This window comes from Panthera tigris, chromosome B4, assembly GCF_018350195.1.
Source record: "Panthera tigris isolate Pti1 chromosome B4, P.tigris_Pti1_mat1.1, whole genome shotgun sequence".
NCBI classification, from domain to species: Eukaryota; Metazoa; Chordata; class Mammalia; order Carnivora; family Felidae; genus Panthera; species Panthera tigris.
The window spans coordinates 77,102,406-77,129,774 of NC_056666.1; the positions used below are offsets into that span (position 1 = coordinate 77,102,406).

Below are 27,369 nucleotides of genomic sequence, written 5' to 3' on the forward strand. Positions count from 1 at the left end.
TTCAGATGCTTATTTACGCCAAGGACCACATTGTAAACACTAGACACAGCTCTAAAATGCAACCCCTTTCCAAGGGCATTTGCTTATTAACTGAAAGTGAGGGAGGGCATGCAGTAAAGCGTCTGGATTGAGGAAAGGAACCTGTGGCCCCCCTGCAGCATTCTGACCGAGCTGGGGGTCAAGGATGGGACTGACGCTTTCTGAACAAGGGGTACATGCAATACGACCTAAGCGGAGAACAGTGCGCTGGGCTGGAACAACTTTGTGTTAAAATAAGGATCCACACACGGTTCGAATAATACTTTTATTTATTGTCTGCAAATCTGTTCTTCTGGCTCGAGGTCTTGCCAATGAGTGGTGAGTCAAAGATTTGTCCGCTGTTCTCTGAGTACATGTGGTTATGGGTCTCTGTGCGGACGTGTCTGTGTCTATAGATGCTTTTGCTAATTTATGGTCATTTTCCACCTACTTTAATTAACATATAAAGTCTTCTTATTCTGACAATGCTAAAGCCTGAGTTAAATACTCCCCAAGTCTAATGGTTTCTTCTCCCAAGCCTGCCTCCCTCCCTCCCCCAAGTCTGCTCCTCAGCCCCCATTAATGCTAGATCTTTAGAGACCATCAGCATTCACACGGGTGAAGAACCTAAAAATGAATGCTAGATCTTAAGTCCCTCTGACCTGTATACCCTTGAGCTGAGGAGCTTCTTGGGGAGGTGTGTGCTGCGGGGTTGGGGGGGGGGGCTCGGCAGTCCCTCTTCAGAGTTAGTCATTTTGCACTGTAGTTACCTGGAGAACAAACAAACGTGATTGGGTTAGATGCCGACCTGCCCTCTCACCAACCACTCCCGGGGAGGAGGGGGTGGAGGAGCTCAGTTTGCTTCTAGCAAATTGTATTTCTTGTAAGGCACTGGGCTGTACCCAGGGAGGCGATGTAAAACTGGTTGCTGGGATTACTGTAAAGACTGGGTGCAGATACTGTTCATCGCATCATTTGCCATCTCTTTACGAGGACTCACCGGGGAAACTTCTTTTCATCTTAGTAACAAGAGCTGTTGCTCTCTTGAGGAGTGGGCAGCACGAACTAAATGAGCTGATCATGTTTTCCTCTTCTCCTTGGATGTTAGAAAGTGTTGCAACCACCTTTGTGGTCCACCCTCGGTACTTTTATTTTATAGAATGCTTTTTTGTCTTTCCCTAGTTCATGGCTCCATTTTATGTCATGGTTACTAATATACTTCTGAGTATACTGTGCGTGTGTATGTATTTACCTTTTTGTGTGCCTTTTATATATATCTCAACTCCTTTTTGAAATAAGTTCCCATACAACTAAACACATATTTAGGAGATAAGGCTACGGCGAGAGGTCCAGAGGTTCAAGGTCAAGGGCTAGGAAATGGGCACAGAAACCACAAAGGCCCAGGTTATTCTTGGTTCCTCTGGCTCCCACCTGCCTGACTTTGCCCGGAGGATACTGTTCACTGCTGGCTTCCCCCTGTAGCCCACGGTGAGGTTTCCAGACTGTAACCAAACCTCTGTCCACCCCTAGTGCCCAATCTTCCCACTCATCCCATTCTGTGGATCTGGCCTTCTTACCTCTTCTTGAGGCTCGGGTGCCACGATGTCGCTCTCTTCTGGAACTGCGGAGACATGAAGCTGATCTTGGCTCTACAAAAAGAAGAGTTCTGCTGGTAAGAGGTGGATCCACCTCCCCAGCCTCTCCCCAGCTTAGAAGGGTCTTCTGTGCCCTACACTTTACAAGGGGCAAAGACAACACAAAGGGCAAACGTACAGTGTTGTTTCACTATGGCCTGAGAGCATCGGGGAAGGCTTTACTGTCATGCTCTGCTACAGATCAAGAGACCCAGATTCAAAGGTGAAATGACAGGAAACCGGGTCTTGGGACTCCCGTTGTCTCCCTGATCAGACACTGTGTGATCCGTGTGACATGCATCTGTATATAAATCTATGTGGGAGTCTAGGAGGGTATAAATGTAGGTCTTAAAAACACTACCCACCACTTTTAGACTAACCCTCCTTGAGAACGCACTGCGGCTCTCACGCTGAGATGATCGTCGGCTGTGCCGGTTTGGAAAGGCCAAGTGGTATGATGGTTTCTTTGGGGAAGAGTTCTGGGTTCTGAGATGGGAACCCGAGGTACGGAAAGCCCTGTCCAGGAACTGCTAAGCCAGGGGGAGACCTTGGCATTCTAAGGTTTGGAGTGAATGTATTTTTTTAATTGAAATTTAACCTACACATTATAAAATTCACCCGCTCGAAAAGCAGGACCAACTTCTAACAGTCTGGGACAGCCACTTGGAAGTCTGTGGTTTCTCCTTTCAGGGATCTTTCTTCTTCTTCTTCTTCACTCCTCCAGTTCCAGGCTGTGAATTACCCCAAAGGTAATACTGCCTCCCAGAAAAGTACTATTCTTTCAGAGAACCTTCATTCTCTCTCAGGCGATTAAGCAAAAATATGCCTCCTTAGCTGAGGACTGAGCAATCCCCCAGGAGAGGCTGGGAGTAAGGAAATACTATAAATCTCAAACATAAGGAGGGGAGGAGCGGGGAGCAGGTTGCATCCTATATCTCTTTCCCCAGGAGGACAGTGTTACTAGCGCATTCCTCAAAAATAGACAGCATCTCGGCCCCTATAATCGCCCCTCCAATAAGATTACTCCAAAGAGGCAAACCTGTTTTATCCTCCAGAGCCAAAGAGGCCATTCTATTGCTGACCCCATACCAAAATCATGTAATATGTTACAGTCACACTTAAATTGATCTTGGACCTTCCGTGCCATTGAATTGCTCTTTGTGGTGCAGACAAGTGAAAAGTGGCTACACTTTACCCGTTCAAAATCCCACGGTTAGCCTGCACTTATTCACTGTCCACAAGTCCTGCCTCTTTCTCCCAGTCAGCATAGCTTCCTCACACGAGAAGCCACAAGGGGCAAGTTCTAGATCTTGCCCCGTTAGGACCTTCAGTGCCTCACGTGGATCAAGACCGAGGGCATAAGGGCGTTGACGACTTAGATGTTAGTACCTCAGGGGAGTCGGCGAAGCCCAGCTTCTTGTTCTCTTCCTTGTCTTCTATCTTCTTTGCCTTGTCAGACTCTGAAAAAACCTGTGGATCAAAGCGGACAATGTATGAGGAAGTCCCACGCCTTCACACCCTGGATGCCACCCTGGATGCTTTGTCTGTTAGCTGGTGCCCACAGTACTGGCATGGTGCCTATGTCCAGATACCAGGAGGCTCTCAAGGTAGCCTGGTCAGCCCTCAGTGAGGCACAGGCAGTCACGGGGTGGTGTGAACCGAGGGGCACCAGGAATCTCAGACTCCCAGATATCCACGTGGCTCATGCCCCGGCCTCTTTCATTGCCCAAATGTTTCCTTTGGCCACTCCGTTTAAAACCGCAATTTAGCCGGGGCGCCTGGGTGGCTCAGTCAGTTGAGCGCCTGACTTCGGCTCACAGCATGATCTCACGGCTCCTGGGTTTGAGCCCCGTGTCGGGTTCTGTTGCTGACAGCCCGGAGCCTGGAGCCTGCTTTGGATTCTGTGTCTCCCTCTCTCTGCTCCTCCCCCACTCATGCTCTGTCTCTCAAAAATAAGTAAACATTAAAAAAAATTTTTTTTTAAAAACCTCCAATTTAGCCTTCACTCCCTGTGCCTTCCCCTACTTAATTTCTCTCTAGATCCCTTTCAACACTAAATTGTAATTTTACTTATTTATCGTTTCTTGCCTATCTCCCTTATTCTCCCCACCCCCTAGCCGCTAGAATGTGAGATGCAGAAAGGCAGAGAATTTTGTGTTTTGCTCACTGTAATATCCCACCTCCTAGAAGAGTGCCTGGCACATAGCAGGGACTCAGTAAGTAATTATGGAATGAATGAATGAATGAATCTCGGTGCCATCTAGTGAGGTGTCTCACCATAATCTTCTCTATAATGCACCTGACGGGTGATCATATATTCTTAGCTTTCAACAGCAAGGGACGGGGGCTATTTCTCAAGGTGGCCTATCCTATTTTGGTTTTTGGAAGTCCCTGTGCTTCCTTCTCCCTATATTTGAAATGGGTTTTCCATATCATTTAAAAAAAATTTTTTTTTAACGTTTATTTATTTTTGAGACAGAGAGAGACAGAGCATGAACAGGGGAGGGGCAGAGATAGAGGGAGACACAGAATCTGAAACAGGCTCCAGGCTCCGAGCTGTCAGCACAGAGCCCGATGCGGGGCTCGAACTCACGGACCGTGAGATCATGACCTGAGCTGAAGTCGGACGCTTAACCGCCCAAGCCACCCAGGTGCCCCTCCATATCATTTTTTAGCAGAGCTAATCACTGAATGTTTACCTTATATTGATCCAAAATGTACTTGAAAAAAAAATTACACACAGTTCTGCCCTCAGAAATCTCATAGAACAAGTCAAATCTCTCTTTGATATGATGTAGCCTTTCCGTGTAATTTGAATAGAATACAACTTGATTTCCAGATCCTTTGCAGAACTGGTCGCTCTCCACAGGTCTCTGTCTCTATTTTAACACAATCCTTTTCTCATTCATATCCTCACCTTTCAAAAGACAATCCCTTTTGCCTGACTTTCCCCTGTGAGTTCCTTCTTCTACGCCTCTCTCATCACAGAAGATGCACCTTGGAAATTTGCAGATGCCATTTTTCTTACTGTAGTCACAAGTATGATGAACTGGAATGAGACCCTCCTCCCTGTCCCTACTAAAAAATGTAAAGCTCAGGGTGCCAGTTGTAGATTCTTTTTCTTTAAAAAAAAATTTTTTTTAATCTTTATTTATTTTTGAGAGAGAGAGACAGAGTGTGAGAAGGGGAGGAACAGAGAGAGAAGGAGACACAGAATCGGAAGCAGGGTCCAGGCTCTGAGCTGTCAGCACAGAGCCTGACACGGGGCTCGAACCCACAAACTTTGAGATCATGACCTGAGCCGAAGACGGACCCTTAACCGACTGAGCCACCCAGGAGCCCCGTTGTAGATTCTTTACCTTGGGAACTCCCAGAACTTGGGAGCAAAAGAAAGAAATGAATAAGAATCTGTTCATAACAATAATAATAATATGAGAGATAAGCCCTTTGCAGAAGTCAACCACCCTGAGAGTACAGGTCACTAGATTAGTTGCTATGAATCTGTGAAACGATGCCCAGGACCAAAAAGGTGTCCGAGAATATCCTCGAAACTGTAACCCTAATGACAGAAGATCTTATCACCTGGGGCAAGCTGACTGTAGTAAAGGTAATCTACATGGAGGATGTAAAAGGGAATAAAGACTCAACCAGACCCAATCTCACCTCAGAGGACATCAAGGTAGGGGAAGTACAAAGTTCTTCTGGGTTCAGATTGCTGATGTTCTCCTTTTCTCTGGCCTCAGGAGTTCTTACTGGCTTCTCTGGTGGCTGGGGGTCAGGAGAAGCCTCCAAGAGGGCCCTAGGACTGGTGGGCGAGCCCTGTTCAGAGGCTGGAAGGCTGGAGGGGAGGCTCCCCAAGGAGTGCCTGGGGCTGGGAGTGGCTCTGGGCGGAGGCGGCCTATTAGGAGGTGCGGAGGTCCTCTGGACAGGGGCTCTCTTCTTCGGTTGTTCGGACCCTTCACTTGAGGTGCGGGTTCGGAGGACCACTTCTGGGGGAGATGAGGGCTGTTCTGAAGGGAGAAGGGGTCCGCCTGGTGATGGAGATGGGGAGCCAGGGAGCGCTTCCTCTTGGGACTTGCCGTCCTCAATGGTGGGAGAGGGCTGGGCCTGGGTGGGGCCGTTGCAAGCTGGCAGAGGCTCTTCCTCCTCGGAGGAGCTAGCTTCAGACTCTTCCACTTCTTCTTCCTGGTCTTTTAAGGGCTCTTTAATCTCAGCATCATCTTCTCGTGGGGCCAGATCAGATGCCAGCTCTTCTTCACTTGCTGAGATGGAGTCCCCTTCATTCTTCAAAGAAAGCGCGGAGGGACTGGTAGGTGAGGTGAGAGGGCTGGAGACTGCGGATGTTCGAACTGGGGAAGAGATGACTAAAGAGCGTCTGCTGCTGCTAAAAAAGTAAGAGCGTTCAGATTCAGAAGAGCTGAGACCTGGAAGCAACCTAAATACCCCCACGTAAATAATGATGCATGCACATCATAAGAAAATAGAACAAAGCCATCGAAGATATGGGAAAGCTTGGGGACGCCAGGGTGGCTCAGTCGGTTGAGCGTCCGACTTCGGCTCAGGTCATGATCTCACGGTTTGTGAGTTCGAGCCCCGCGTCGGGCTCTGTGCTGAGAGCTCAGAGCCTGGAGCCTGCTTCGGATTCTGTGTCTCCCTCTCTCTCTGCTCCTCCCCCTGCTCATGCTCTGTCTGTCTGTCTCTCTCTCCTTCAAAAACATTAAAAAAATTTAAGACATGAGAAAGCTTGTATACTTTGCGATAATGTTTCTGTTATATAGTGCAAAAGAGGCTATAACATGTTATATATATCACGATCTCAATTACGTAAAAAAATATATAAAGAAAGCAAGACTGGAAAGAAACATAGCAAAATGCTGACAGGATGTTTTCTCTGGGGAAAAGATTCACAGGTGATACACAGTTGATTCTTGTGGACTCTCTATTTGCAAATTCACCTGGTCCCCAAAATTGATTTGTAACTCCAAAATGAACACTCACGATGCTTTCTTTTGCAGCCAGCCACGGACACGATGCGAGCTTTGAAAAGTGGGTGCCTGAAGGGCACTTTCCCAGCCAAGGTCTAACCAGGCAACCCTCCGCCTGGTTTCAGCTCTTACAACCGCAAACATGTCCTTTTTGCCATGTCTCTCACAGTGTGCTTTTTGTTGGTGATTTTGCTGTTAGAATGGCCTCCCAAGTATAGCAGTAAAGTGCTTAGAGCGAGATGACTGTGATGTGCCTCACAGAGGAAAAAATGCCTGTCAGATAAGCTTCCCTCAGGGAGGAGTTTTGGTGTTGTGGGCTAGGAGTCAACAACAAGGTGTCTTTCAACAGAAACACACACAAGAAGACAAGGTTACATACTGATTGGCTGATGAAAATGCTAGGAGTGGGGTCTTATGGGAACCTAACTCCCTGTCTCCCTTAGGAGTAATGGTTGAGTATTCGCTAATCCAGTGGTCACGGTGACTCTATGGAACACAATGACCATGAATAATGAAAACTGACTCTATGTATTCAGTAGGCCGGACACGGTGCCGAGTGCTTGTATGGCCAACGTCAGCTTGAGTCCTCCTCACCTCAGGGGCCTCCTATGTACTGTCTACAAACTGATTAAGCAACCCACAGATATTTACTCGACAGATACCAATTATGTTGGCACAAGGATGGGAGATGGGAATAGGCAGAGAAAGAGAAAAACTTCGTTCTGGCCTTGTGGGAGTTTCTGATGTGAGATAATAAGCTGAGCGACAGAGGTTATTTCTAACACTGACATTCTAGGGTCAGTAGCTTTAGAGGCCCAGGACATAGCCAGAAAAAAACCACATTTCCCTACGAGGTTCTGGGACATCTTGGTGTCAGTGATAGTAAGTTTCAGACAAATGGACCACTACAGAGAATTCTGTCTCTAAATGCTGAGAAATGGAGAAACAGAATTTTTGGAGCAAAAAGGGAATTCGTCTAGGAAATCTACATTGACCCTTTAGTGATGATTTGTAATCACTAAACAAATTGCTGTAACAGACTGCTAAATGGATAATACAAATAACAAATGTGAGCCTGATGCTTCCTTTAAGTCCCAAGATCAGTTTCACCACCTCCTTTAAAAGTCTACCCTGACCATCCCTGCAATGGCAGATACTTACTTCTCTGGAATTCCTACTGGTCTCATTGAGTACTTATGTGTGCAAGCTTATATTGTTCCTTGTCTCCATGGGTACATTTTCTGTCCTTTCAACTTTTGGTAAATCACTTCAGGGAAAGGACAAGTCTCCTATGTCTTTGGGTCTTTAACTCTCAGCATAAAACCTTTGGGTCTCTAACTCTCAGCATCAAACCAAAAGTACGTAGAAGGAATCAAAGGCTTCAGAATGAGAAAGTGATCATATTCTGAGGGACCACTGAACTGCTTATGTTTACCAGCATAAAGAATGTATGAAGGCAATAGACAACACACACACACACACACACACACACACACACACACACACGGGAAGAAAGTCATAAAATTGAGAAGATATTTGCAATGCATAGCATTAAAGTATTAATATCCAGAAGAAACATAAAAAATACCTCCTATAAATCAATCAGTTTTAAAAAAGGGTAAACAGGGGCGCCTGGGTGGCTCAGCTGGTTAAGCATCCGGCTTTCGCTCAGGTCATGATCTCACAGTTTGTGAGTCTGAGTCCCACATTGCGCTTACTGCTATCAGGGCAGAGGTGGCTTCAGGTCCTCTGTCCTGGTCTCTCCGCCCCCTCCCCAGCTCACGCACTCACTCTCTCTTTCTCAAAAATAAATACGCATTAAAAAAATTTTAAGAAAAAGGTAAACAATCCAAGTGAAAAATGTGAAAACAAGGTTAAACTGGAAAGTCACAGAAAGGAGCCTTAAACGGCCAGTAACACGAAAAGATGCTCAGGGTAACCAGCGATTGTGGAGTGTGAATTAAATTGCAAAAATTCCACTTCATACCCATTAGTTTAGAAAACTAAATAGGTCTGACAGTGTCATATGTAGCAAGAACATGGAGCACTGGGGGGCTTTTACTACTCCTGGTGAGTTGTAAATTCCAGCAGTCACTTGGGAGAGCCATTTGACAATGACAATCCCTAGCAAGGCTGAAGAAGCCCATGCGCAGACTATGACTCAGCAATTCCCCTCCAAATGTACACCCTAAAGAAACTCTTGGTGATACACACAAAGAGAAATGCAAGATGTGTCCGCCGTAACATTATTTGTGATAGCAAGAAACTGGAAAACCACCCAGATGTCTATCAGCAGGAGGACAGAAAAATAAATTGTGGACAGCCACACAACAGCATCCATCACAGTCAGGGGAAAGGAAAGACAAGAGCTGGTAACACGTAGCAACAGGATAAACGAATGTCACAAACGGTATGAAGAGAACAGAAAGAAGTTGCAAAAGAACACGTCAAGTATGATTCCAGTTTACAAAGTTTGAAAACATGCAAAACGGTTTGCGTGCGTGTATGTGTATAAGAAAAGTAAAAAGACATACATGGGAAAAAGAAATACGAAATTTAAGACAGTGGTCACCTTTGGAGAGGGGGCAGGAAGAGAAAGTGAGTGGGGAAGGGACACCGTGTGCTTCAATGATACATATAATAGCTGATTTCTTAAATCTGGTGGTAACTGTATGGCTATTTATTGTATTATTCTTTTTTTATTGTATTTTTTTATACCTTTAGTGATAGCTGAAATATTTCATACAAAAAAAAAGAATTTATAGGAGGCATAATACAAACAACAAAGTGGGGCGCCTGGGTGGCTCAGTTGGTAAGGGTCTGACTTTCGCTCAGGTCATGATCTCATGGTTTGTGAGTTTGGGATTCTCTCTCCCTCTCTCTCTGCCCTTCCCTCCCCTCTTCCCCCCGCTCTTTTTCTTGCCTGTGTGTGCACGCGTGCTCTCTTTCTCAAAATAAAACCAAAAAACCAAAAAACCAAAAAACCAAACCCAAACTCTTTACAAAAAACAAGTAACAACCAACATCATGCACATGACCGTGAAGGGAAGGCCAGGATCAGGGATGGAAATGGGAGTGCTGCGAGTGTTCACAGGACAAGGGAAGCAGCCAAGAGTCTCAGAAGTTGCTCACCTTGATACTCCCTTCACCACAAAGACCTTGTTGGAATGTTGCTTCTCCAGTTTGCTCATCACCTCGTAGAGACTGTGGTTCAGCTAGAGCCAGCAAGAGAGAAGGGTTGCTAGCCAGAGGAAACCTGAGACTGGCATATCCCTTCTCTTCTCCCTTTCAGACAGTTCCCCAGATAAAACCTCCCCACCCTTAACTATAAAACTCCTCCTCGTCTCTTTTGCACTAGTGTCTAGGGTCCTGTCCTGCCACCCCTTCTTCCTTGACTTGTCTGTGTCCTAAGTTCTGTCTCTTCCATCAGACTGGCAGCTCCCTCCCTCAAGGCTGGGTCCTTGATGTCTGACGTTTGATTTGAGGTTCTAGCTTCTCTCAGGTAATCCAGGCAATAAAAACCCATTGTAATATTAACGAGGCAAACCATAATTTAGCTCAAGAAACTGCGGACAGGAACATGTGGATGTGTGCACGAATTCAGTTAATGTTGTAATAGCAAAGAGTCTTGGAATCCCAGGACTAGAAAAGACCCCATGAGGTCATGTTGTGTGGCTGCCTGTCACTGCATAGGACTGGCCTTCTCCATTCACGCCCAACTACCTGAGAAACCGACCTGTGTTTAAACACCGCCCTCCTTGCGGCGCCTGGGTGGCTCAGTCGGTTGAGCGTCCGACTTCGGCTCAGGTCATGATCTCACGGTCTGTGGGTTCGAGCCCCACGTCAGGCTCTGTGCTGATGGCTTAGAGCCTGGAGCCTGCTTCCGATCCTGTGTCTCCCTCTCTCTCTGCCCCTCCCCCGCTCTCACTTTGTCTCACTCTGTCTCTCAAAAATAAATAAATGTAAAAAAAAATTAAAAATTAAAAAAAAACCAAAACACCGCCCTCCTTGCTCCCTAGCAACAGAAGATAAAGATTTCCACAGCCTGGGACTCCTGGCTGGCTCAGTCGGTACAGTATGTGACTCTTGGTCTTGCAGTCGTGAGTTTGAGTTCTGCATGTGGCACAGTGTTTACTTAAAATAAAAAAAAAAGGGGCGCCTGGGTGGCTCAGTCCATTAAGGGGTTCGTGAGTTCGAGCCCCACATTGGGCTCTCTGCTGACAGCCCAGAGCCTGGAGCCTGCTTCCGATTCTATGTCTCCCCCTCTCTCTGCCCTTCCCCTGCTTGTGTGCGCGTGCTCTCTCTCTCTCTCTCTCTCAAAAATAAATAAACGTTAAAAAAAATAATAAAATAAATAAAAATAAAAGATTTCACAGCTTGGTTCCCCATGTCAGCTATTCCTTCCAAAGGCCTACCTCCTTTATTCATCTGAAGCTCAAGTTTGGCTGCCATTATTCAGTTGTTAATGGAGACGGGGAGGGCCCTCTGAGGCAGGTACAGGTGCTTTAACCCAGTTCAACAATGTCAGTCAAGTGCTATTATCTCCTCATGAGAAAAAGGTAAAAACCCGTGCTGCCAATATCAATATTTAATGAGCTTATGTAAGTTAGGGCTACTTTCACATTTCCTAGGAAGACCCACCTAGCTGTCCACATTAGCCAAGATGTTTCTCACCTTGCTCATCTCCCTGTAGAAGACATCCCTCAGGTTGGAGATGTTCTGGAAGATGGTCACGTAACAGCCAATACGACTATCAGGGGCCAAAAAACAGAAACAAGACCACATGCAGGTGAGCGATGGTAAAGGAAATCTTTGAGATACAAGGGAGGAGCTTAAGCCAACACCAGAGGACACGAAGAGTCCTCAGAGAAAAGCACCCTGCACCCTAGACTCAGGATGTGATCTGGATTTGTCAGGGTGAGGCCAGTAGCACACTGGGCTCTCAGAAGAGTGGGAAGGTCAGGGGAGACACTTATCGGCCCAGCCTGATGCCAAAACATGAGACCTCTAGGTGCGTGAAGCTATCTTGATCCAGGCCCTTTAGGTACTAACGTAGATATGAAAGTACCCTAAAGACTTTTTATTTTTATTTTTATTTATTTATTTATTTATTTTTTTAACGTTTATTTATTTTTGAGACAGAGAGAGACAGAGCATGAACAGGGGAGGGTCAGAGAGAGGGAGACACAGAATCTGAAACAGGCTCCAGGCTCTGAGCTGTCAGCACAGAGCCCGACGCGGGGCTCGAACTCAAGGACCGCGAGATCATGACCTGAGCTGAAGTCGGCCGCCCAACCGACTGAGCCACCCAGGCGCCCCTCTAAAGACTTTTTAAAGTGCTGTAAAAATATAAGGCCATACCATTATAATTATTACCATAAATAATTATTCTTTCTCATTGTGCAATACCTGGGCTTCGATGAAGCCGAAGGCACATTGGCAGAATTCTACTGTGAATGAATGGGGGAAATTTACATTTAAAGAAACTGTATGAAATTGCAATGCTATTTAAATTAGGAGTCACATTAACTGGTGTCTTAGAATACGTGTAGTGATTAAAAAGGCTCCACCCGGGGCGCCTGGGTGGCTCAGTCGGTTAAGCGGCCCACTTCGGCTCAGGTCATGATCTCGCGGTCCGTGAGTTCGAGCCCCGCGTCGGGCTCTGTGCTGACAGCTCAGAGCCTGGAGCCTGCTTCACATTCTGTGTCTCCCTCTCTCTCTGCCCCTTCCCTGCTCATGCTCTGTCTCTCTCTGTCTCAAAAATAAAGAAACATTAAAAAAAAAAAAAGGCTCCATCATACAGAGACTGATATTAAGTGGCAATATAAAATACCGACTACAGCTGCCATTACAGCATATCTTGTACGATGAAAAGTCGGACACAAAGACAATTTCTACTCAGACGCCTCCTCCCAATGTGGGAGATTTACGTCTACAACATGTTTACCTCCTGTGAAGCAAAGACATCATTGATAGAAATAATCATCCCGTGGCTTAGTGTCTCCATCGAGCTGGATGTTCATGAGCCAAGCCGGCTTAAGACAGTACACACTGAGGCACGGAACCATATACTCCTGGCTCGCGTGATGACGGCCATCTACTTGCCAAGATCGCTCCTGTCCAAGAAGCACCTTGCCTTTAAACTGGAAAAGCTGGCAGGGCAGGCGTGGTTAGCTCCGTACCGCCGGTGAAGTAAGCAGGGTCTGGGGCGATAAGGCAGCTTGCCTAATGTCACCCAGCAAGGTAGTGGCAGGGCTGAGGCTACACATCCCACTCTTGCACCAGAGCTCAGGTGACACGTTTGGGTTGCCAGGTAACCCGGGCCTCCAGCGGCTCGGGGGTCCAGGCCTTTTCTGAAGGTCAATCATTACCTGTGATACAGAGCGGGCAACTCCTCCAGCAGTTCCTGGTTCAGGTCTTCAAACACACTCTGGGCTTTGTTGAACTCTTCCTCTGCCTAGGGGGTGAAACAGACAGGGCCGTTGCCCTCAGTCCCGGGTCTAAGGCTGGAGAGGCTGTGCCTCCTTGATCCTCTGCGGCTTTTCAGGGACTTCCTGGGAACCGAGCCTCTCTTTCCCCAGACCCGTGCCCTCCCAAGCCATGAGTGTTTGACTATCCTGAGAGCACTGGTGTCAGGGAACACAGGATTTCCTTCAGGACACGCTGGATGCTGGATTTATCGTTTCCTAAACCCAGCCTGGCCCAGCGGGAGGGCAGGAAGGTTTTATCAGGGTTGTTTCTGTTTTTGTTTTTGTTTTTTTTACCTTGGCAGTCTTGGCCTCATCTTTCTTCTTGGCATTCTGCAACGCCTCCAGGTGGTGTCGGGCACTGTCATAGTCCACAAGTTTCCGACCCCGCTTGGCAATTCTTTCCTAGCCCAGAGGTAGGAGAGAGGCCTCGAGAGTCACTTTTCGGTGGCCAGGATGCAGGTGACAGAGTGTCCAACACAGAGGCACGATGACTGGGTCCTATTATCGCACTGCACTTTCTAACAGTTTTGTGCCCAAGGGATCTCCCTCGCTCTTTGGAAAGAATGGGAATTCTCGGCGGTGGGGAGGCAGAGTAAAGGGAAACCCTACAGAGCATGTGGAAGCCTGCACTAAACATCACTACTTCCTATAAACCCACTAAAATCTGGTTCAGCCTCCAGGTGACATGGCCTTGAGAATCTAACTAAATTCAAAGTCAGGGGTGCTGGGTCTTACTCCCAGTGCTGCCACTTATTAGCCCCGTGATGGAGGGCAAGGCACGTCTCTTTTGGAACATCAGCAGCCTCATCTGCCCCTACGGTGTTATTTGAAAGCTCAAATGCGGACTATAAAGTACTTTGAAAATCCTGAAGCATAATAAAAATGGTAACTTGTTACGTGCACTGAGAGACCGTCTACTCAGTCTCATCCAAACTACATATTCAATCATGGATTTTATTTTTTTTTAAATTTTTTTTTTAACGTTTTTATTTCTCTTTGAGACAGAGAGAGACAGAGCATGAACGGGGGAGGGTCAGAGAGAGGGAGACACAGAATCTGAAACAGGCTCCAGGCTCTGAGCGGTCGGCACAGAGCCCGACACGGGGCTAGAACTCACGGACCGCGAGATCGTGACCTGAGCCGAAGTCGGCCACTTAACCGACTGAGCCACCCAGGCGCCCCTCAAACATGGATTTTCAAAGGACTAGTGATGATCTGGCCCAGCTTCCTACTGAACACGTGGAGCTGCAATATCCCAAATTAGTAGTTTACCAATTTCTGCTGGAACAGAGAATGGACAATTCCCAACTTCACAGCAGATTTCATTTTTTGAAAGCTTGATGACAGACTGAAGTCAGGACCCCTCTAATTTCTCCCTATTAATCTAAAAGCAGTGCAGCGCCTGACAGAGTAGATGTTTAATAAATAGGAGTTGAATGAATAAATGAACTCTAACTCTGCTTTCTGGAACAGCTTAGAAGAGGTTGCATCCCTCTTTTACCTAGCAGACTTCCAAGTATTGGATGTAGTTATCATGACTCCTCCAAGTTTCTTCTTGTCTACAATATACAGATGGGCTGGGGTTTTTTTCCACAAGTAAAAGGGATGCCCTGACCTAGATCTAATTCAAAAACAGCTCCAATCTTCTTCACCCAAATCTAATTCTAAACATGCCCTTCACACACCTCTAACCTTCCACCTTAACCTCCCATCTGACCCCAGACTTTTACTCCTCTTTCCTGAGCTTCATTCCCGACTGTGGGCTCAAACTCTATGTAGGACGTCTACCCTGTATGTTCTCTAACTTCCAGGGGCCACCCGTGACCCATCCTTGACTCTGCAAACCGATTACCTTGATCTCGCTGAACTGGGCTACGTAGTTTTCCATGGTTCTCACTGCCTGGTCAGCTAATTTCTCTTCGTAGTCTTCCCAAAGGAGATCATTGTTCTGTGGGGGCAGAGGGCAGTGGTGAGGGCCCCACTTCTCAGCAACAACCGCCTACCAGAGGAAAGCCCAAATTCTGCCTGCCACAGACTTCCTTTTTTGGAGCGCTGTATTTATTTATTTATTTTTTTTTAAGTTTTTTTTTTTTTTTTAACGTTTATTTATTTTTGAGACAAAGAGAGAGCATGAACGGGGGAGGGTCACAGAGAGAGGGAGACACAGAATCTGAAACAGGTGGAGCGCTGTATTTAGAATATCACGTTGGGTTCCGGTGAAGAAGTCAGGTGAAGGAACAGCCCTTCCCCCAAGGGGCTGCCCTATAAGACACTGGACGTACACTCAGGGATTAAGAACAGGAAGAGATGGTCAGAGTTTTGGACTCTAGAGCTTGGAGGACAGGCAAATTTGGGAGCACAAAACTGCATGAAGTTAACTTTCAAAACCAACCACTTGGGTTTTATGGAACGGAAACTTCCGTAAGGTTTTAGGAGGGGGAGAAGGGCAACAACGGAGGAATCCGTAGACTAGGGAAAACTTGTTCTGACTTCCATAGTTACTGCTTTTTGCTACCGCCCGTGACCGAGGCTACATAAATGAACGACGCGGATTGGCTCCTTTGTTTATCCATTTGCTGGGATACAGAAGCAAAGATAAGGCTGAGATGAGGGCAGGAGTTAGTGCCAGAAGAGGTGTTTAGCCCAAACGCTCTTACCCCTACGATGGCCTTCAGCTCGTCGTGACCGTCCCACTCGTTGCTGTAGATCTCCTGCAGGGTTTCTGACACTCTTTTTGAGCTTTCATGCATCACTGAGAGGAGAGAAGTCACGTCTACCATAAAGTTTCCCCCAAAGTAGGCTGGTATAATCATACGGGTGGACAGGCAAAATCAGTGGGTCTACTTCAGAAGGACGCAGACCAAGAAGGTTTGGGTTATCCGTGAGGAAAGCGGGACGGGGCTGGGACAGCACGAGTCGCTCTTGCTCTGCCCACAAGCCCCAGGACTCAGGGGCAGGCAAGTAAGTGATCAAATGCCTGAGAATGGTTGTTTTTCTTTCCGCGCTCAGACTTCTCAGGAGCTCGAATCCCCTGTGCTACGCAATACCCACCTTTGACGGCGCTAAGGAAGTTCTTCAGGTCCTTGTAGAGCTTCTGGCCTTCTGCCTGAAAGGGAGAAGTGCTTTCAGTGACTGAAGAGATACGTTTGGAAAGACGCCTTAGAGGTCAAAGTTGAAAAGTAGGTTCAAAGCAGACGTCAATCCTGGAATCCGCAAATGTTATAAATGAGCCTCTGTTCTCTTTTCCAAGAAGTTGTAGGTTATCTTTTTGGGGGCTATCTTTAAGTTGGGAGATTGTTCCCATGGCACTGGAAGATTTTCTTTCCTCTGTTTGTTCTCCCATCCAGTGAACAAAAGCCTACGCCCTGGGTTCCTCTGCTGGAAATATGTGTCCTCCGTGACCCTGTGGGTTATACTTTCCTCTCTGGGTTAAGTACATTGCTACCATCTTCTTAAGACAGTAGGTCTTCTCCCTCCTGTGCACCCTGACCATTCCTCTCCTCTCCTGATGTCCTTCTCTGCCTTGCCTCACTTTACCCTTCCCTTCCATCAATCACATGCTTTACACTCTCCTTCAAACAGCCTCATCACTGATTCTCCTCCTGTTCCAACATCAATAGCTTCATCCATAGCTCTATCCATCTACCCAATTCTTTCTTTGTTCCCATGTCTGAATTCTCATTTTTTAAAAATGTTTATTTAAGGGGCACCTGGGTGGCTCAGTCGGTTAAGCGTCCGACTTCAGCTCAGGTCACGATCTCGCGGTCCGTGAGTTCAAGCCCCGCGTCGGGCTCTGGGCTGATGGCTCAGAGCCTGGAGCCTGCTTCGGATTCTGTGTCTCCCTCTCTCTCTGCCCCTCCCCCGTTCATGCTCTGTCTCTCTCTGTCTCAAAAATAAATAAACGTTAAAAAAAAATTAAAAAAAATGTTTATTTAATATTGAGAGAGAGACAGAGACAGAAAGTGTGTGAGTGAGTGGGGGAGGAGTAGAGAAAGAAAGGGGGACAGAGGATCCAAAGGGATCCAAAGTAGGCTCCATACTGACAGCAGAGAGCCTGATGTGGGGCTGGAATTCATGAGCCATGGGATCATGACCTGAGCCGAAGTCGGATGCTTAACTGACTGAGCCACCCAGGCGCCCCTGGATTCTCATTTTTTAAGGCTAGGACTCCCAAGCACAGATTAGGTCTCCTCCCTAGTAAAAAAAAAAAAAAAAAAAAAAAAAAGGGAGAAAAGAGAGGAAGGTATCATTTAAGTTTGGAAGTTTTTATCTCAACCCCACAGGTGACCCACTTCTGTTTTAACTCTGACAAATGTTCATTGAGCCTCTGCTTCTTGAATCCAGCAACCAGAAACTCGTGACTTCTTGCTGAGACTGCTTCAATTTAAAATAGCCCTAGGGGCACTTGGGTGGCTCAGTCTGTTAAGCGTCTGACCCTCAATCTCAACTCTGGTCGTGATCTCTCAGTTCGTGAGCTCGAGCCCCGGGTGGAGCTCTACACTGTCGGTGTGGAACCTGCTTGGGAGTCTGTCTCTGCCCTTCCCCCTGCACTGTCTGTCTGTCTGTCTCTCTCAAAATAAATAAATAAATTTCAAAAAAAAAGGTTCTATTAGAACTTTTGCCCACTGGTCTTAGGCTGGCCTTCTGTACTCAGAGTAGATCTGCTTTCTCTTGCACATATGTTTGAAGACATCTGTCACATACCCCGCACCAAGTCTTCTCTTTCAAAGGCTTCCTCTGTTGTTCCTCATGGTGTTATTTAAAGCTCCTTCCGACTCTGGCCTCTTTCCTCTGTGTGAACTCCAGTTTCTGGGAGTTGAGCCTAGACCATTGACCTCTTGGAGCCTGACTTCAGGAACGTGGGCTTGGACTGAAAGGTGCAGTCCACTTAAGGGGGTTTCCTGGGGCCAGACCTGTGGGTCAGGACAGTGACCTTCATGCCAGCTCAGGTGAAGGAGTATTTAAGTTGAGATGCATTATTATGAAGTATACCCATAAGCTACTTGTGAACTTGCTCATTTATTTTATTTGTTTGTGGTCATCACTAGATAGGCTATTGAGCATACCAAAAGTATAAACAAATGTATGGGAGGAAAAACTGAATATTCAGAAAAGTCTAACAACTTAAACTTTTTTTTTTTTTAATCTGCGGAAATCTTTGCAGGAAGGACGATTACTGTGTACACAGCAGAAAATCTAGGTCAACTCGGGGTCAAAGTAAACTGGACTAATTATTTCATCCATGTTTTTGCCTCCAGCGCTTACTTCTAAGCCAGTCCAAACTTAAAATTTTTTTTTTTTTTAGCATTTATTCATTTTTTGAGGGACAGAGAGAGAGCATAAGCGGGGGAGGGGCAGAGAGAGGGGGAGACACAGAATCCAAAGCAGGCTCCAGGTTCTGAGCTGTCAGCACAGAGCCCGATGCGGGGCTTGAACTCATGAAACGCGAGATCACGACCGGAGCCCAAGTCGGACGCTTAACTGACTGAGCCACCCAGGCGCCCCAGCCAGTCCAAACCCTTAACCATACTTCAGGTTGAAAGTTCTGGGAGCTGGGATGCCTTTAAGCATCTGACTTCAGCTCAGGTCATGATCTTGCAGTTTGTGAGTTTCAGCCCCACATCGGGCTCTCTGCTGTCAGCACCGAGCCCACTTTGGATCCTATGTCCCCCTCTCTCTCTGCCCCTTCCCTGCTTGTACTCTCTCTCTCTTAAAAGTAAATAAACATTAAAGAAAAGAAAAGAAGAGAAGAGAAGGGAAGGGAAGGGAAGGGAAGGGAAGGGAAGGGAAGGGAAGGGAAAAGAAAAGAAAAGAAAAGAAAAGAAAAGAAAAGAAAAAAGAAAAGAAAAGAAAAGAAAAGAAAAGAAAAGAAAAGAAAAGAAAAGAAAAGAAAAGTCCTTGGAGCTGAATGCCAGGGCTCTAGGGACATGAACACACAGTCTCAAGGGCGTCTAAGACACTGTCAGGGAGGTGGGAAAAGAACCGGCATTGTGCGGTATTTCACAGCAAGTGAGGATCAGGAGAACATCAGAGAAATGACTGGGGCGGGGGGGGGGGTGGTTCAGATGTTATAGAGAGGTTAGAGTGCAGGAACAACTGGTCACAGTAACTGGACTTGGTAACTGGAGGTCACTGGTAATCTTGAGAAAGTGCTTTCAATAGCATGATGGAGACGGTCAGTCAGCCACCAAAATTCAGAAACACTCAGCATTCATCAGGAAGGATGTTTCACTTCCTTCTTGCTTTTTCATTCATGGGAAAAAAGTTGAAACAGCCTAAGATGTTAAACGTGCATAAAAGCTTTTAAAGATGGAAATGGTAGGTGGGTGTAAGTTTGAGAGTTTTAAAAATGTGACAGCCAAGGTTTGAAAGAGTTTTGAGGATTATACAAATTAACAAGGATTTCAAGTTCCTTTTTGAAAGAAAACAAAACGAACTCAACTTTTTACCTCACCATGAAGATTTGGTCTCCAAAGTACATATTGGAGTAACAAAACCTGTTAAACCATCTTGCGTAATTTATTTAACAAAAAAATTTTTTTAATGTTTATTCATTTTTGAAAGAGAGAGACAGAGCACAAGCAGGGATGGGGCAGAGAGAGAGGGGGGACACAAAATCCAAAGCAGGCTGCAGGCTCTGAGCTGTCAGCACAGAGGCCGACGCGGGGCTCGAACCCACGAACCGCGAGATCATGACCTGAGCCGAAGTCGGACGCTCAATGGACTGAGCCACCCAGGCGCCCCCATCTTGCATAATTTCTACAAATGAAATTCAAATTGTTTTTATCCCATTAGACATTATATGGCCCGACAAATCCGATCAGTAATCAAGGCTACCGTGCATGACCATGCACTTGTATGTATGCTGTTCAAAACCAGGGGGTTCTACTGATACCAGAGTCCATAAAATGTGAACGCCTTCTGCCTTCCGTGGCACCTCACAAAAGCCTAACTCCCCTTCTGTGTTTTAGGATCAAGCTTCCAGGTCAAAGTTCTTCCTTTAGGAAGAGTTCTTGCTCTTTCCTTTGAGGAGATGAAGCATGTGTGTGTGTGTGTGTGTGTGTGTGTGTATGGGGGGGAAGTGGGGTAGCGGGACGCCAGTGGGTATCATTTTTTTTTTTTAATTTTTTTTTTAACGTTTATTTATTTTTAAGACAGAGAGAGACAGAGCATGAACGGGGGAGGGTCAGAGAGAGGGAGACACAGAATCCGAAACAGGCCCCAGGCTCTGAGCTGTCAGCACAGAGCCCGACGCTGGGCTCGAACTCATGGACCCGGAGATCATGACCTGAGCCGAAGTCGGCCGCTTAACCGACTGAGCCACCCAGGCGCCCATTTTATTTTATTTGGGTATCATTTTATTTCACTGACCTGTCTGCCCTCCTACCCTGAAATGTCTCCAGGCTGAAGAATCCTAGCCTTCTTCTTCAGGTGTGATTTTTACGGTCTTAGGTTCCTCCCCGTCTGTGAGTCAAAGACTTGCAAGTTATTCCACTTTTCCGGTTCCAGTCTCCTCATCTATAAATGTCGGGTCAGACCATTTCTAGCCCTAAATCTTATCGTTTTAGCACTTCCGCTCTCTGAATACCTGGCCAAATTCTTGGCATCACCATAAAGAGTCTGACTTGGTCCTTCCAACCCCTATATAAACAGCCCCAGCCCTCAGGTAATGGACCATTCGCTGTGGAAGCTTGTGCTAAACCCTCAGGTAGACAGAGCTGTGTCCTAAGAGACTGCGGTACTGAGGATGGAGAAGAAAGTCCCTGTCCTGGGGCTCTCCACTTGCTGGAGAGAAATGGACTCAGAGAAACCCAAACACGCTCGCACAATAGTAAGTAGCCTGAAGGTCCTGGAGTAAGCTCTAGAAATGCTCCATCTAATGGAGGCCCAGAGGGGAGACTAGAAGCTGGATTGTTGGGTTTGATTTTAAAGGCAATGAATTGGAAGCAGCTGTCACTACCAGAAATAAGAGATTAAAATGCTGCTTGGGGAAAACAATTCTTCCTCTATAATATGTTTTGAAGAGTGGGGGGGGGGGGGGGGGGAAATGGGGAAGTAAACAAAGCCTTCAAAGAAAACTTACCTACGGAAATTTGATTAGGAACCTGGGCAAGCGGCCTGACCTTGAAATCAGGCTGGGAAGTTTGGGAGTGATATTTATTTATTTATAAACAATTTTTTTACAACGTTTATTCACTTTTGAGAGACAGGGAGAGACACAGTGCAAGCGGGAGAGGGGCAGAGAGAGAAGGAGACACAGAATCCGAAGCAGGCTCCAGGCTCCGAGCTGTCAGCACAGAGCCCGATGTGGGGCTGGAACTCACAAACCGTGAGATCATGACCTGACCCGAAGTCGGATGCTCAATGGTCTGAGCCACCCAGGCGCCCCTGGGAATATTTATTTATTGATAAAAAATACACCTACAAGCTGATTGCGGTAAGGGACTGGGTACATGACCAACTGGTCCAACTTCTGGAATACTTCACTTTCAATCTCCTTGACCTTGTCTTCCCCCCCTCTGTTAGTCTGAGCTATCCGAGGTCCCGTCTCAGAGCTGACTGTGTTGTTACTGTCTTTTTCCTTAAACGGTGAATGCCTGAGGGCAGGCGTATTGTCTTATTTGTGTTGAAATACCAGGATCTAGCCTGGCATACAGCAGGCTCGCTTGTTAAGTGAACTTTTCAGGCAGGCTCAAATACCAGTCACTACGGGTAAATCATTCTCTCAGGAGAAAAGCTTCCCTTATTCCTAATCTCCCTCCATTTCCTTTCTCAAACAGATCTCCACCCCCTCTTCAAGTGACGTTCAGCTGGTGGGCTCACCCAGGAGATTCTGAGGGGACTGTCTCATCTGATCCTCTTATTCTTCTAGATGGCCCTTCCTTCATCGCTGACCCTTCCTTCCCACACACCTGCCATTGGTAGATCCAGCCTTTAAGGCCGAGAGGAGGAGAAAGGACCGAGCTACAGAAACCTTTCAACGTGGGTGTTGACTTACTGACTCCCGTTCTTTTCATACTGGGGTTAAAAGCTGAAGGGTAACCTTGATTGAGCAGAGGCCCAGGGAGGCCTCCTCGTGCGGTCCAGGGGGAAAAGCACAGGGTTCACGTTTGAATCCTCGCTCTGTAGCCCTTGTGCTTTACCTTGATTAAATCACTTCCCTCTCAGATCCTATTCCCCGCCCTCCGCCCCCCTCCCCCGCAATTCAGACTAAAATCAGTGGTTGCCAAATGCTGTTCTCAGACTGGCTACCACCTCATAATTACTAGAAGCTTAATATACAACATAGACTCTCCAGTTAATGATCAACTATGGCTGTTAGTGTCACATAAAAAAAAAGATAAGAACACGTTATGTGCCTCCAGATGAGAGAATATCCCACCTAGAAAAATATCAAGTATTCCTGCCACCCAAACAAACAAAATCTGAATCTCATCAAACCTCTAAATCTATTCATTTATGGAAAATACAAGAGACAGAGGATCATGTTAAACAGTACCATGGGGATTCAGTCAGCTTGCAGGAAACTTCAGGAAAACAACCCGGGGTCAGCAAGTAAACCGCAAAAAGGGAGGGATTAGAAACCTGCAGATGAAGAGATTTAACTTTAAGGGACTTAAACATGTCCACAAGTTGCTGATTTAAACAAATCAGGGGAGGGGCGCCTGGGTGGTTCGGTCGGTTAAGCGTTCAACTTCGGCTCAGGTCATGATCCCGCGGTCCGTGAGTTCGAGCCCCGCGTCAGGCTCTGTGCTGACAGCTCAGAGCCTGGAGCCTGTTTCAGATTCTGTGTCTCCCTCTCTCTCTGCCCCTCCCCTGTTCATGCTCTCTCTCTGTCTCAAAAATAAATAAACGTTAAAAAAAAATTTTAAACAAATCAGGGGATTAAAAAAATAGGGGAGTGAACATTGGACATTTTGAATTATGAAATTATTGCTGTTTGTTTTTTAAAGGTATCACTTAATCTTATGTTTTAGTGGGGTGATTAACTTGAAATATCTGAAAAGATATTTGTATTACGTTGTTAACTGAAAAGGGCAAGTTATGAAACCATTACAAACAGAATAATCTCACTATTGTGAACCTTATATTTATTTATTCTGGATTTACTTGGCTACCATACACATACATAGCACAGTGACCGTAAGGATATGAAACAACAGTGGTTGTAGCATGGGAGGGTGCAAAATCATGATTTTTTAATTCATGTTTTTCTTGTCCTTTCTGGTTTGTTGTAATGAGTAAACATCTTATAGAAAAATATTTTTAGGCGTGATAATGGCTTTGGGGTTATATTTTAAAAGAGTCCTTATCTTGGGGCACCTCAGTGGCTTAGTCAGTTAAGCCTCTGACTCTTGATTTCAACTTAGATCATGATCTCACTGTTCGTGGGTTTGAGCCTCATGTCGGGCTCTGTGTTAGCAGCATGGAGGCTGCTTGGGATTCTCTGTCTCCTTCTCTCTCCGCCCCTCCCCAGCTCTCTCTCTTTCTAAATAAATAAATAAACTTAAAAAAAAATTTAAAAAACTGGGGTGCCTGGGTGGTTCAGTTGGCTAAGCATCCAACTCTTGGTTTCGGCTCAGGTCATGATCTCACAGTTTTGTGAGATTGAGCCCCACATCAGGCTCTGCACTGACAGTGAGGAGCTTGCTTGGGATTCTCTCTCTCTCCCTCCCTCTGCCCCTGCCCCTCCCCCTCCCCCACTCACGCTGTCTCTCTCAAAAAAATAAATGAACTTAAAAAAAATTAAATTAAAATAAAAAAATAAAGAGTCCTTATATTTAGAGATTAATAATGAAATATTTATGGATAAAATGATATGATATGCAGACTGTCCTTCATAGTAATCAAGGATGGGGGAAAGTGGGTGGAGACATAAATGAGTTGACTAATTATTAAAGCTGGGTGATGGGTACATGTGGATTAATCATACAGGTTTTCCTATCTTTGTGTATATTTGAAATCATCCATTAAAACAAGTTTACTAACTACAGAATCCCAAGCCCTATTACAGGTGACCTTGCATTTAAAAATATTTCCCAAATGATCCTGATATACCATTAACTGCTGAATTAGATTATAGCTAGGGGCGCCCAAGTGGCTCAGTTGGTTAAGTGTCTAACTTCGGTTCAGGTCATGATCTCATGGTTCACGAGTTTGAGCCCCCCATCAGGCTCTCAGCCGTTGGGGCAGAGCCCGCTGCAGATCCTCTGTCCCCTTCTCTCTCTGCCTCTACCCCGCTCATGCTCTCTCTCTCAAAAATGAACATAAGACAAAAAATTTCTATAGGATATAGCTAGTGTCCCTTTAATAGCATCATAAAGAATTACTTTCCATATAATTCGATGCACTGATATTGTGCAAGAATGAATTTGGCTGGTCTTTGTCCCAGTCCTGGGAAGTTAACTTCTAAATCCTTGGGAATTCCTGAGTGATGGGAGTGTGTTCATTTTTCATGGTGGGCCTCTTCAATCACGTGTGAGTTTATAATAAACAAATGGCTCAGGATGGTGGCTGGTCAGGCTGGAAAGATGAACCATGTGATTAGAGGGCTGGGGCTTTGAGACAGGTGATATCAGCCTGACCTCCAGCAGAAGGGAGGGAAAAGGGAGCTACGGATTAAATTCAATCATGTGGCCCATGATTCACCATGTAACGAAATCACAACAAAAAACTCTAGACACCTGATGCTTGGGTGAGCCTCCCTACTGGGTAACCCTATATCAACGTGCTGGGAAGGTGACACATCTTGAGAACACAGAAGCTTCTCGTTTGGAATTCTCCTGGACCTCACCTCATGTCCCTCTTCACTTGCCTGGTCCTAATGGGTGTCATTTATAATAAAAGTGTAATTGTAAATAGAGCACTGTCCTGAGTTCTGTGGGTTGTTCTTGTGGATTACAGGAACTGAGTGGCTAGTAGGACCCCCCCAAAATTTGTAGCATTGGTCAGCAGTGTGGGTGTCTTGGGAGCTCTGGAGCCTGCAGCTGGTGTCCGAAGTGAAGCAGTCTTGTTGGGGACAGTGCCCTTAACCTGTGAAATGTGGCCGAACTCTGAGCAGTTAAGTGTTAGGACCACATTACAACTGGGTATTCACGTGAGTCAATAACCCCCTTCTATTACAAAGAGGGGACTGCGATCTCCAGGGCTCATGTAAGAATTAAGTGAGATCACGTGTGTAAAGCACCATGCACAATGCCTGGCACGTGGAGATGGAAAGTGAAATATCTTGAGGCACCTGGGTGGCGGTGGGGGGGTGGTGCTCAGTCGGTTGAGTGTCTGACTTTGGATCATGTCACGATCTCATGATTGGTGAGTTTGAGCCCCGCATCAGGCTCTGCACAGACAGGGCGGAGCCTGCTTGAGATTCCCCTCTCTCTCTCCCTCTCTTCTGCCCCCACCCCATTCGTGCTTACTTTCTCTCAAAATAAATAAATAAACTTAAAAAAAAAAAAAGTGAAATATCCCATGGAAGCCTACACCTATTGCCCACTTCTCAATGTAAATTTTCTGTAAGAGAATTACCCGTAGCAGCCAGTGAAGGTAGAAGGAACCGAGACAATAGGAGGTTTGCTGGTGAGAATGACAGGTGAAAAGATGGACGGATCATTTAGAATTCTGGGCTTCGGCGAGGTAGATGTAGTGGCCAAAGAGGCAACAAGGAAAATCGGGGGCTACTACGATGGGAGAGCCTAGGGTGGGAGAGAGGCACCCTGAGGAAGTGATCAGCCAAAGACTAAAGTGGCAGGGGCTCGTTCCAACTTTGTCCAAGGACCTAGGGATGCCACTGTACCCCGGGGGAACCACTAAGAGGAAAGAACACTTGTCTGTCTCCCAAAACCCAGGGTCAGTGGGAACAAGAAAGGGAAGCGTCTCTGGTTCCCAGAGAAACAAGAAGCAGCAGTTACTCCGTGGCCCTTGCCCCCCAACCCCGGGGGGAGGGTGGGGTAGGAGGGATGCCTGTTGGCTTGTCCAAACCTACTGTTCTTCTGCTACCCGGCCCTCAGGTCTCCCTTCTTCCTCCAAGCTCCCCCTCCCCACCCTCCAGATTACCTGTTGCTGGTGGAAGTTGTTGGCACTTTGTTCAAACCGTTCATCTTTGGTTTCCACAGTCTTCCCCAACTTCTGCAGAACCTGGGAATATAACTTGGAAAGGTCAGTGAGGTGGAGTCAAGTCCCTCTCATCTGTTGGCCTCCTATGACCCTAGCTTCTCAGAGTCTCAGATGCAATTAAAGGGCTGTACTCGTATCAGCCCAATGGAATTTAAAAAATATAGGGTGCACTGTTGGAAAAAAAATCGTATTTGGTGGTTCTTCTCAAATTGGGGTATGCCTGAGGGTATCTGGCAGTGTGCGAGAGTGTATATACAAAGCCCAGAATAAATATGGCATACATGCCTGGAATGACATTATTATTTACAGTGGGGTTCCGGGGGTGGGCTGGGGTAAAGTATTATATTAAAACAAGGATTAATAAGAATGTAAAATATGCAGCCCTAACGATAAAATATGAGCCTTGAAGGTACTTTTCACTTGAGAGATGGTCTTCCAGCCACAGCCCCAGATTCCTCTAGACAGATGAGGTTAGAGGCAGGCAGGAGACTGTTCTCTTAGGAGAGCCCTTGTGGAAAACGCTGAAGAAGACCGACACAACGCATTTAGAACCCATCTCGAAATGAATGCTATCTCCTCTCTCCTGGGAGCCAACCACCATATTGGTCTCAGCACTAATATAAAGGACAGGAAAATGAAAAAGATACGGTGCCTCTTCTCACAGGGGACACTCACCTGTACACAAGCAAGAAAGCCCTGCATCTTCCACCTGTAGCCCTCATGTTGGGAGGAGGCACGCTGCCCCCGGGCCGAAGTTAGAATCTCAGAAGTTGCCCTCAACTACTTCTCCCTCACCTCCTTCATCAAATCCCTCAATATGTCCATCTCTGGAAACCGTCCCATGCTTTCTAGTCTCGCGGTCATAACTGTGTTCTGGGCCCTTGCTGTTGCTCTCCTGCATCTGCTTAAAACCTAATGATTCTCCACTTGCCTGCTCAACAAATTTGCATGAAGTGCCCATACGTGTCTCAGTTACTCTTGATCTTGGGGTTGTGAGTCTGTGCCCCACGTTGGCTATAAAAATTATTTAAAAAATTTTTTTTGAACATTTATTTATTTTGGGGAGACAGAGACAGAGCATGAGTGGGGGAGAGGTAGAAAGAGAGAGGGAGACACAGCATTGGAAGCAGGCTTCAGGCTCTGAGCTGT

General features: G+C 46.3%; 1 protein-coding gene across 3 annotated transcripts in view; it reads right to left on the reverse strand.

Moving 5' to 3' along the window:
• Positions 1-290: 290 nt before the first annotated feature.
• Positions 291-27,369, reverse strand: part of BIN2 (bridging integrator 2) — a 34,153-nt gene continuing 7,074 nt past the window's right edge. The window contains exons 2-13 of one of the 3 annotated variants that reach the window (XM_042992312.1): positions 26,161-26,241; positions 16,159-16,213; positions 15,765-15,859; positions 14,960-15,055; positions 13,402-13,509; positions 13,009-13,094; positions 11,312-11,387; positions 9,770-9,852; positions 5,316-6,033; positions 3,042-3,122; positions 1,596-1,667; positions 291-788 (exon numbers count right to left, since the gene is read on the reverse strand). In XM_042992312.1, coding sequence (XP_042848246.1) covers positions 765-788; positions 1,596-1,667; positions 3,042-3,122; positions 5,316-6,033; positions 9,770-9,852; positions 11,312-11,387; positions 13,009-13,094; positions 13,402-13,509; positions 14,960-15,055; positions 15,765-15,859; positions 16,159-16,213; positions 26,161-26,241 — 1,575 coding nt within the window. In that variant the 3' untranslated portion in view covers positions 291-764. Of the gene's footprint in view, positions 789-1,595; positions 1,668-3,041; positions 3,123-5,313; positions 6,037-9,769; positions 9,853-11,311; positions 11,388-13,008; positions 13,095-13,401; positions 13,510-14,959; positions 15,056-15,764; positions 15,860-16,158; positions 16,214-26,160; positions 26,242-27,369 lie in introns of those variants that run through there. The other 2 variants (XM_042992311.1, XR_006219946.1) reach the window with 2 other exon arrangements.